Here is a 12,507-nt window from a genome sequence, read left to right as displayed (position 1 = left end):
TACGTACAACTGCGGAAAACTACAAAATGATAATTATTATTTATGTTTATTTGTAGATTGAGATATACTATATGGCTCTTGAAAAATGACTGTCTAATTATCTTCAAAGCTATTTGACTTTATATTTCTTTTCTTTCTTAGAAAGGACATCCTGATTTATATAAAGTATCAGTTGGCTTTGTTCATTACCATATTTAGCTTGAAGGAATAAGCTGTTTGTTCAGATCAAAAGACCTGCCTCACTGAAAGGTATACTATAAATATTCATTGTCATGATTGTAAAAAACCAACTGTAATATAAACTGAAATTGAAAGCAGTACCTTAGCATGGGCATATATTCTCTTCATGATATTCACTTCATGAATTGGATTGGGTTTTTTCATTTCGATATCATTTTTGTTTGCAAAAATAATCCCTTTATCTATTTGAAACAAGCAATTTAAGCACAGAATATATTGATATACCAAATTTATGTTAAGCAAAAGACTTCTATGACATTGTGCTTAAACATGGAATTCCTACTTAGATTTTAAAATTATCTCCCTTGATTTCTCTGTTTGTTATCAGCTGCTGTAATTGGTAATTAGAAATTCATTGTTCACTTTGCCTCCTGCATTTATAATAAGGAAATCAAATTAACATCATGAATGCAATTGTTTATTCCTGTGTCCTTGTTTCCAGTATCTTCCCCTAAAATACAGACCAGTTAAGTAAAGGCCAGTAAGCTGTAATTTAAATGTAATCAAATAGTAAGTATATCTGAATTTTTGACAGAAAAAAACAATTTGATAAGTTGTAACATGAAGTTACCTTACAAAACATTATTCGCAAAAAAATATTGCAAATTACAATTGAAATAAATGTTGCGCCAACAGTAGGGATCGAACTGAAGTCCTCTCAGTCAACAGGCGAGACCATATCCACTGCACTACAGTGAGAGTTGATTGTACAAGATTTTATTGAACACAAAAACACAATAGGTTCTTTTGAAATAATTTGAAAACATTCAAAGGAAAAAATAGTTTACATTTGAATATGTATGTTCCTTTTCTGTAGGTCGCTTGAACATACTTCTCCAAGTTTTCCATTTTTTCGACATGTTTCGCTATTAGTCAGAAGATTAATAAGATGGGTAATACAACAAGTCATATGGTAAATATGAAGGAATACACAGTCAAAATAGAGTATGTGCCTTTAACATCTAAATGATGTGTTCTCTTATCTGGTAAATCAGAAGAAGAAAAATATACAACTGGCAAAACTGATGGCAAAAAATCTTTCAACTGAGTAACTTTTATTATGTTTAAAAATCTTGAAGAGAGTATTTGGGAAAACATTGTGTTCAACTTATTAGTCCAGTATAAAAATCAGCCACTTCAGGAAAAGATCTTGAGTAAACAGCCTAATTGGCTAACAAAAATAACAGTTTTAAAAGTCTCAATATTATTAAAAATTGTGCAAGAATGTGAGGGGCTCATAGTTGCTAAAGTAAATACTCCTCCTGGTGTTGATTGTTAAAAATATTGTGGAGTGCTTGTTCAGTATTTGCCAAAATAATTGCCCCTCTGTTGAAAGGGGGACATTTCTTTGTACCATTTTCACATCAAGATATTAATCAAACAGTTGAAGTTTGAAAGAAATAATAAAATTCATTTGTATAAATATTATATGTCTTGTGTGAGAAAGGCTAACCATTTCCTTTTAGCCATCATCTGCCACTGAAATGGCTTATAGTGAATTGTTCTCCTAATTACCTTTATTAGAAATTAATGCCAGCCCTTGGTGTGACTAACATCATAAAATATTTCTTTTTTTCGAATGATGTCATAATTTGAACAAATACATATAAAATGGAATTTGTCTTCTACTGACAAGGTTTTTATTTAATTTTTTACAAGACAATTGAAGCTATTGTGACAGCTTTATGCTTTGATATAATCAAGATCCTATTCAATGGGGCTTGGACACCAGATGATACAAGTGCAAGAAAAAAACTTAAATAAAACTGATATTGTTGTGTACAACACATTGAATCTTACTTACTGATGTATCACATTACAACACATTGAATCTTACTGATGTATCACATTACAACACATTGAATCTTACTTACTGATGTATCACATTACAACACATTGAATCTTACTGATGTATAACATTACAACACATTGAATCTTACTTACTGATGTATCACATTACAACACATTGAATCTTACTTACTGATGTATCACATTACAACACATTGAATCTTACTTACTAATGTATCACATTACAACACATTGAATCTTACTGATGTATCACATTACAACACATGGAATCTTACTTACTGATGTATCACATTACAACACATTGAATCTTACTTACTGATGTATAACATTACAACACATTGAATCTTACTTACTGATGTATCACATTACAACACATTGAATCTTACTTACTGATGTATAACATTACAACACATTGAATCTTACTTACTGATGTATCACATTACAACACATTGAATCTTACTAACTGATGTATCACATTACAACACATGGAATCTTACTGATGTATAACATTACAACACATGTATCTTTCACAGTTTTTGCACATTTTTTCAATTCAAATTTACTGGGTTAATTTAAAAATAGCGGCAGTATATTAGTTGTACTAATCAAGTGACTTTCACATGCTTAATATACACCATAAACTGTGAAACCATTATGCACTATTTTTAAATGGGTATTATAACTCAGCAGAGACAGTATTATTTAAATCATGTAAGATAATTTACTTTCAGCCTCATACTAGCTCGTATTGACAATTCTTGGCTTGTTTTGTGGAAATAATGTATTTGCCTAATATGGGACCATCTGGTGTGTAAGTCCCTTTAAAGCCCAAATAAACACAAAATGAGAGGCATACAACATCACAATGTTACAAACACTATAGTGTAATAGCACCATCATATCAGAGCAACATTAAAATTGAAGTATATTAATTACCAAGCCATCAGAGCACGACTTACAACAATAGTGTGTTGCTGCCCAGCCAACAGACTTAGATTAACATTGTGTATTGGTGCCAAGTCAAAAGAGTAATATAAGCATTGCAGTATATTGCTGCCAATCCAACACCCAAAGGTCAACATTACAGTATATTGCTGCCAATCCAACACCCAAAGGTCAACATTACAGTATATTGCTGCCAAGCCAACACCCAAAGGTCAACATTACAGTATACTGCTGCCAATCCAACACCCAAAGATCAACATTACAGTATACTGCTGCCAAGCCAACACCCAAAGGTCAACATTACAGTATACTCCCAAAGATTAACATTACAGTATTCTGCTGCCAATCCAAAGATTAACAATAAAGTATATTGCTGCAAAGCCATAGTAGTGAAATTTACACTGTATACTCAGGTACAAAGCCAACATTGCAAAGTGTACTTCTCCCTCAAGCAAAAAGAGTTAAATTTAAGAGTTTTCCAGAAAGTTCTATATCTCAATTTGCCAGAAAATTCAAATATCTGTTTATAGACTCGGTTCTTATTTAGTATTGGGATATTGTAAACAAAGTGTTTGTCTTGTGATTGAAATATCATGCAAGGCAAACATCATAAAAACGTCCTGACATAGGGAACTAGTGGTTAGACTGCTGTAATTTTATATAGTCCAAAGATATATTGATTGTAGACAAGTTGAATTGTTTTGAACTGGAACCCAGATAGCAGTGGTGAAGATTTCACACAATTTATATTAAAATTTACAGCTTACGTTCCTTTCAAGATTTAGAGATATACAGAATTGTACCTTCCTTTCATTTCAGGTAGGTCTGATTTTATCTATGAGGTTTTGATTTATCACCAGAAATTAAAATAGCCAAGTGTGATTAATAGCCTAGTAATTAATCTGGGAGGGAACAACATGCATTGTCCCTGGCTCTTTCTGGAGTTAACATTGTGGCCTCCAATCTGTACTGTCGTCAATATTGGTCACTGGGCAAAAACATTACAATATTGTTCATTTGTTTGGAAGTCTATCTTTTAAATCCTTTGTGGATTTGTCAAGGAATATCTGCAAAAGCTAAGATATGAGTTGGCCTGTTAAAAAGCCTGTTTCAAATGTCTCTTGTGCTTAACAACAACCACCTGTCGCTACTTTTTTTATAGACAGATGTTATATTTATAGTACTTTCCTTTAGCTTTATTGTTAGTTGCAATCATTCTTGAGTCCATTATGTGGGTAGAAACCGCTACATTTTGAAGGGTCTTGTGAAAGTATGCCTGACTCACGTACTCTTGGGCGAGAACTCTCATCCTCTCTTTTGTTTTTCTCTTTTTTCTTTCCAGAATGCATATTTAGTCCTGTTAACATGTGCAGAAATGCAATTATTTATTTGAATTTTGCATTGACAAATATATTTATAATGAAAGTCTGAGTACTAGATGTATGATAAGTGAATGCACCAAAGATTCATTAGAAAATGAAATGGGCCTATTGAGTGATTATTGAATTTTGAGTAGTAGATTTTTATAATTAAGCATTTTTCTGAAAGCCCATAATAGAATAAGTAATAACCCAACATTTCAGAACAAAAATAGACACACAATGACTGATAAATGTTGAACTAGTTCTATAAAGAGGTGTTGTCAATAGTGTGCTTGACAACATACAGAGGGCTTAGCGCAAGACAGATATAACAACTTGTATCTAGCTATGAAGTTACAACCTTCCTGCACAAACTTTTTTACCCTTATAACTCCTTGAGCAGGTTGGTATATGTTGTAGAAAACAGGCACTGTTGAGTGCTCCTCTCTTGTTGGGATGTGCATGAAGCTGGTACAAAATTAGAAGACACTTATAATGTACCGTTTGTCTATACATTACCTCCCATATCAGTATGGAAACAAGCAGATGCAGTTTTACTGTGAAAAAAGTTGCATACAGATAAATGAAAACAATTAATGCACTTATATGCATGGTACTTGTTAAAGCTGTCCTTAACAACACTGTACAGAACATTGTCCTTGACAACATGGTATTGAACACTGTCCTTGACAACATGGTATTGAACACTGTCCGTGACAACATGGTATTGAACACTGTCCGTGACAACATGGTATTGGACACTGTCCTTGACAACATGGTATTGGACACTGTCTTTGACAACATGGTATTGGACACTGTCCTTGACACCATGGTATTGGACTCTGTCCTTGACAACATGGTATTGAACACTGTCCTTGACAACATGGTATTGGACACTGTCCTTGACAACATGGTATTGAACACTGTCCTTGACAACATGGTATTGGACACTGTCCTTGACAACATGGTATTGAACACTGTCCTTGACAACATGGTATTGGACACTGTCCTTGACAACATGGTATTGGACACTGTCCTTGACAACATGGTATTGAACACTGTCCTTGACAACATGGTATTGAACACTGTCCTTGACAACATGGTATTGGATACTGTCCTTGACAACATGGTATTGAACACTGTCCTTGACAACATGGTATTGGACTCTGTCCTTGACAACATGGTATTGAACACTGTCCTTGACAAAATGGTATTGGACACTGTCCTTGACAATGTGGTATTGAACACTGTCCTTGGCAACATGGTATTGAACACTGTCCTTGACAAAATGGTATTGAACACTCTCCTTGACATGGTATTGGACACTGTCCTTGACAAAATGGTATTGAACACTCTCCTTGGCATGGTATTGGGCACTGTCCTTGACAAAATGGTATTGAACACTCTCCTTGACATGGTATTGAACACTGTCCTTGACAAAATGGTATTTAACACTCTCCTTGTCATGGTATTGGACACTGTCCTTGACATGGTATTGGACACTGTCATTGACATGGTATTGGACACTGTCCTTGACAAAATGGTATTGAACACTCTCCTTGACATGGTATTGGACACTGTCCTTGACAACATGGTATTGAACACTGTCCTTGACAACATGGTATTGAACACTGTCCTTGACAACATGGTATTGAACACTGTCCTTGACAAAATGGTATTGAACACTGTCCTTGACAAAATGGTATTGAACACTCTCCTTGACATGGTATTGGACACTGTCCTTGACAACATGGTAATGAACACTGTCCTTGACAACATGGAATTGGATACTGTCCTTGACAACATGGTATTGAACACTGTCCTTGACAACATGGTATTGAACACTGTCCTTGACAACATGGTATTGGATACTGTCCTTGACAACATGGTATTGGACACTGTCCTTGACAACATGGTATTGAACACTGTCCTTGACAACATGGTATTGAACACTGTCCTTGACAACATGGTATTGGACACTGTCCTTGACAACATGGTATTGGATACTGTCCATGACAACATGGTATTGGACACTTTCCTTGATGACATTGTACATTTAATCAATAACAACTACACCCACAACCTAAGTAATTGAAACTACATGTATGCATTTCACTGTCTGCACTCAGGTGTAATTTCAATAACTTGGGTTTTGGATGCAGGAACTATATTTCTGAATTCAGTTTATTAAAGATGGAAAAAGATGATTTCAGAATTCAGAACATATAGTTATCTGTCCTTAAAAGGGTTTAGTTTGATCGAAAATGAGCGTAAATATTCCACTTACAACAATATGGGGTCAGAGTTAAGTGGGTAAAATCATTTACCATAAACATATCAACATGGGGTCACACACTTATCCCAACATGATGTAACTCACGTTGGAGACATGCTCTCAGGCTTGGAATGGAATAGATAGAGATGTTCATGAACTTCATTAAAAATTCTCTGGTCTCTGAAAACAAATCCAGTAGATCCATTTACAAACTCTCTTGGGAGTCATTAAGTATGAGACAGTGTTTGTGTGGGATGGGTAATAACTGTGGAGCAGTAATATCTCCATGTCCTCCGGATTGGGCTTAGCTGTTTTCAAAGATGTTTTTATGTATTGTCATAGTATTGGTGTCAGTTGTCATTGACCTTGTTTTGGAAAAGTTTTTCCTTGGGCATGACTATAAAACAACTTTTAAGATGTTCAAATAAAACTGTGGCTTTAATGACTGTTAAGTTATGCCCTTTGTTAGACAGAAAAATAACAGACAAGCGTTGGGACCCCGATGTTCTAATTATTCAGCAATGAATGTACTTGTCCTTAAAAACTGCACCCAGTAGTGGATCCCTAAAATCGTCCAAGTTTACTTTTGATTTAAATGGAGAAGAAAAAAAGTAATAAAACACACCATTTTGGACTAGAAATCATTCAAACAAATGGGGGGAGTACCCCAAACCCCCCCTGCCAACACTTTAAACCAAATAAATTTCAGTTCTGAGGAAGGGGCACAAGTCTAATGGTTACGCCCCCTCTAACGTCAAATCCTGGATCCGCCTCTGACACCGGCTGCAACTTTCAGTGATTTTAAGAAGGCATTCTATGGTTTCGTGGACCATTCAGTTCTATTTTAGGTCATTCAGTATACTTTTCACACACTTTCCATTTACTTAACATATTTGTAGTATTTTGAAGGAAGCCTTTAAAATATGTAAATTGTTATTTAAATATTTCTTTAAATGGACATGAACAGTCGCTGATGGTCTATTGATCTATATAATCCTATCAAACTATCGGACAGACATGGTAAAAGTGTCGAGTAGAATCACTTCTCGGACAGATTAAGCTGTATTAAAAGACATTTAAATTGTGTACGAACTTTCTTATAGTTCTGTTAAGGTAGTATTAAGAAATTAAAACATGACCTGAACTGTAGAATAGGCTGTTGATTCAATTCAACAAACAGGTAATGGTCGTATGTTGTAAATGGTGACCTGAAGTGCGTCAGTCCTTATGGTAATGAAATGTCTTATTTTGATTACTTTTATCAAAGTAAACAGCTGAATCTTTTATAGTTGGTTTTAGGTTTAGGTTTTAAAATTGTTACAATTGGCATGTTTTATGAAATGAATGAAAAAGAAAGGGTGATATCTTTGGCCTTATGAGCCTGGAAACTCCTGGAGTTGGGACTGGAAACCTGAGAAACCGAGTTTATCATCATAAGCCTTTTTTACAGGGAAAGGAAGTAGTGTGACGTCAATTATTCTTCCAAGTTTTAATTTGAAAATTTCTGTTTCCTTAATTACCCAGGAAAAGTTTGTACAGAGATTTGGCACAAGAAATGAATGTTTGTCATTGAAAACCCTTACATCTGCTGTATAATGAATTAAGTGAATTTTATATGAATGTTTACAAAGCGAAATGTTGTTTGGAAACTCATAATCTCTTATTTGCAATAACTGAATGTATAATGTATTGTATGTATAAGTTGAAATATTTTAGATTTTTAGTGATTGTATATTAACCATTCTGTTTTAAATTCAGTTGTTGTTTTTTGCCAATGATTGATTTTGGAGGTACATATATTGTCATATAGGGCTAGTGTCATCGTTGTTGTTGTGTTGTTGGTGTTGTGCAGAGTAACATGTCTTTTTGCTGAAAATCTTGATAGATATTAACAGGAAAATAGGTACACATGCCCACAACGAGAATGGGCATGATGAATTGGTTGGCAAGTTCCATAACTCTGCCTACAGTTTTTCTCAGATTATGTCTCATGATCAAGAGATTATAATGGATGAGATTTGCCATGGTTATCCACTTGTTGTTGTGTGTAGGATGTTTTTATTTTGAAAAAGTTTGTATGTTGATAGTTTGATAATTGTTTTAGATGTATGGTATCTTGCATGAGTGGCCATTTAATACAACACATTATGAAAGCAACTTTAGGAAAAGATAATAAGCAGGACTGGTATTCAATATGGATCTTAATTGGATCTAAGAATGGTGTAGCTAATCCGATTACTTGTTATTAATAACTGACCAATAGAGTGAATGAAGTCAATGATGTATGACCATAAGATTGACCTTAGTTGAATATTGAATACCACCCCAGGCCTTAAGTTTCGTAATAATTGGCAAGAAATGTAAACAATTTTTTCTCACTTATACATTCGTTGCCATAAGATTTTATTCATGGTTTGATGAAAAGTTTGATGCTTAATATGTAGGGCGAAATGACGTCAATTTCAAATTATATTACAATAATGTCATTTAAGAAAATACAGAATGGTCGTATTACACTTGAAACACGTAACATTACGTCATAAATATTTTTTATAATACAATTATTAAGTCTTCCATTAGACAAAGCCAATTATATACATGTGTGAAAAGATTTTTCAATCATTATTCAATCCATATGAAGAAACATGACATGTATAATATTGCACTTTTGACTTCAAAAACTATCCTTTCTTAATCCAGATTATAGGTCTAACATAACCACTAATCACATTTAAAATTATAATCCTATGTATATGTATGGCAATTGTTAATTTGTGCTATTTAGCAAACACATACATGTATGATTTATACAAAGTTTGATGCATTTTCAGGAGATATAGTGTAATGAAACAAAGCGAAAGATACAAAGTATTAAGTGTAATTAGATTTACAATTAAGTTTACGGAATAAATGATTGAAAAAAGGTAAAGTTGAAAATAGATGAAAAGTTTTTCCTTATCAAAAGTAAAGCAAATAATATAATCATATGGCAGTAAATTGCAAAAAGTCTTCAAAATAATAAATATTTAAAAAAAAAAGAGGGTAAAAGGGAAGCTACTCATACTGTCTTGTTAATCCGCTTTGAAAGTGAGTTACTTCTCTTCATCTTTTTATATGCACTATTCTGGAAAATATTAAGCATTATGTCGGATCATAAAGTAAAAATGCTGTGAAAATTAAAATTAAATCCTGAAATATACTATACAGTATACATCATAAACTTTATGCTATTTCCTGTACCTTTAATTATACTAAGGTACTGTCAGTTAATAATTATGTCTCGTATGATTGAAAAAATATGTTAATATGTTCTAGTCCCATTAGTGCTATTGAAAAAGAACGAACTGATGCTTTTTTTTATATCCCAAATGCCATGTGGGAGGGGCATTATTCCCTGCTAGATATTGATATTGAACTCTCTGATGTATGAGTCATGAGGACAGTATTGGCACCACGGATCTCCCCACCATATGGTCGTCAGGATTTTATGCCTGCAAATATTGAAAAAAACATGGCTAAATTTGGCCTCAAGTTTCTTGGAAATTATTTAAGGATGTCATTTTAAGGATGAGCATTCCTCATTTTAGCGATATCATTAGAATTATATCCATATATGGTTTCTACGTGTGTAAGACGGACAAATGAAGTTCAAGGAAGTGAATATATGGGACTCTTGGATTTATTAAATGTTTAACATAATGGGAGGATGTTATTATATAAATAGAATCTGACACATTTGTATCAATTAATTTTACATGTGTAAAGAGGAAAGTAACACATCTTCCTTAATTGTTGAACAAAGAGTCTGGTTACTTTTTACGCATGTTGAAATTTGGTCTGCAGGGAAGCAAAAATGTGCATTGTGTTTTAGAAAGAGAGAAACATGGGCCTTTCTCCTGTTTGGATAAAGTGTATCTTAAATTGTAATAACAGGTTTCTGTTTTCTTACAGACTACATTTCAAAAACGTTTGAGACTAAATTACAGAAAAAGCAGTTTTTTTACAGTTTGTTGCCATATTGGAAGTTTCTTGAGGCATGATCTGAGCTACGTGGGAGCCTCAGAAAGATGATGGGCTGTTGGTTCTCGTGCATATCAGACATTTTACCAATGGGATATGGTGAATTACAAAACAATTTGGGAATTTTATGATCAATTTCATATATAAGTTGGACTTGCGTTGGAAGAAAATCAATGAAAACACTTGTACTAATATTGTTTATGAATGTGATTGCCCATAATGATAGGAAATAGGACCAAATGTTTCTTAGAAAATTGAATTTACATTTATTTTATCATCATAGATTATAGATTAACAACAGAGCATTTGAAAATATTCCATGAAATTTCCGAGAAAGGAACAGTGTGTTCTTGTCGACTTATCGACTATGATTGTTGAAAGGTATCAATGAGGAGTTAAAAAAGTTATTATTGCTTAGTTTTGCCAGACTAGTAAGGTGGAGGAGTGTGATGATGTTTACTAAGGCGTGGACTCTGTTGGAGAATCTGAGTATCTGGAAGTGTTTGAATTGTTTTAAGGTGAAAACTTCGTCTGATTACGAGGAAATAGAAGGGTGAGAGATGTAGTTCTGTGATCGCTGATACCTTGTTTCTATCTACATGTTCTGGCTCACTTCTTCATGTTACTGTGATGTCAAGCAGTTTTTTTTTAATTTTGAAATAGTTGTATAATTAGTACAACTGAAACCCATTAAATGTAATATGCATTAAAAAATGCCCTGATTTGACTAAAAAAATATCTTAACAGTTTATATTCTGTATATTTTTACCAAATATTCACCAAAAGAATGCTTTAGACAGAATTTCCAGTTCAGTTAGTTGTAGAATTGTTTATTTTTTATTTTCAGTGAGGCTGGTTTTCTTTCGACGCACAATGCGAAGGCGTACCCAGCGCCGTTTCCCGTTGCAGGGAAGATGGGGCACGGGAAGGCGAACGGCGGGCCAGTTACCGATAGCAACCATAACAATAGCAACACAAACTGTGATAACCTCTACAATGATGTCATGGTGAGGATTTCTGCCCCCTTTGAATTTAAAAGATCTAGAGGTCATCTTATAAACCAGAGTAGGACAAAATTTCGTAAAATCAAGAATTTCAGTTAAACATATGAGTTTCACAAACTAAATTTAAGTTTTACACGTAGATGCAAAATCACATAATCATTCCTAAGACTGACCATTGAAGCTGTAAAATTTGAAAAAAATGGTAAAACTACTCAGAAATATCTAAAGGTTGATGAGATGGCCACCTGATTCTTTACAGTTCCAATTTTAAGTTTCATGTACTATTAAACCTGTAGAAACATCATAGAGTGTAGAAAGTTGAAGTTGTGATAATATTTCAAGACAGTGTTCATGAGATTTTGACCAACATTTTGCATAAAATGAACACCATAAGCTGTCTATGAAAGAAAACCTGAGGCCTAATATAGTCGTAAACTGAAAATATCTTTGTGGCATATTTTCTTTGCTTTCCTACTTTTTTCATGAATGGAAATTTAACCAATATTAAAAGTGAATACGTAGTTGAGAAAATAGAAAAAAATGCATATGCATGGGTGTAGAAATGGGCCTGGAGCCGGTAAAATAACCCGGTTACTTTAGCATCTCCACCCGGCTAATTTCCCCGCATCAACAAAAATAAAATCTGTTTTGTTTACATCCGTTTAAAACCCTGATTGTTGGTATTCTTTATTTTGCTTGCCGCGCGTTCCGACTACAATACAGCATTAGCTCGATACGTGACATCATTAGTCGCATCCCCCTCTGGGATGTTTTTCAAGTATTAGGTTTGGGTTTCCCAGTGTTCCGAATACAATAACATTAGCTCGATACATGACCTTATTAGTCGCATCCC

At 33.9% G+C, this 12,507-nt stretch overlaps 1 protein-coding gene across 10 annotated transcripts in view; it reads left to right on the top strand.

Moving 5' to 3' along the window:
• Positions 1-12,507, top strand: part of LOC128237607 (tyrosine-protein phosphatase non-receptor type 4-like) — an 83,860-nt gene that overhangs the window by 46,542 nt on the left and 24,811 nt on the right. For all 10 annotated transcript variants that reach the window (XM_052953281.1, XM_052953274.1, XM_052953268.1 and 7 more), the window contains one exon: positions 11,498-11,657. In XM_052953281.1, coding sequence (XP_052809241.1) covers positions 11,498-11,657 — 160 coding nt within the window. The remainder of the gene's footprint in view (positions 1-11,497; positions 11,658-12,507) is intronic.

This window comes from Mya arenaria, chromosome 1 (assembly GCF_026914265.1).
Source record: "Mya arenaria isolate MELC-2E11 chromosome 1, ASM2691426v1".
Taxonomy (NCBI): Eukaryota; Metazoa; Mollusca; class Bivalvia; order Myida; family Myidae; genus Mya; species Mya arenaria.
The sequence above is the reverse complement of the archived record's forward strand: the minus strand, read 5'-3'. Positions and strand labels throughout refer to the sequence as shown.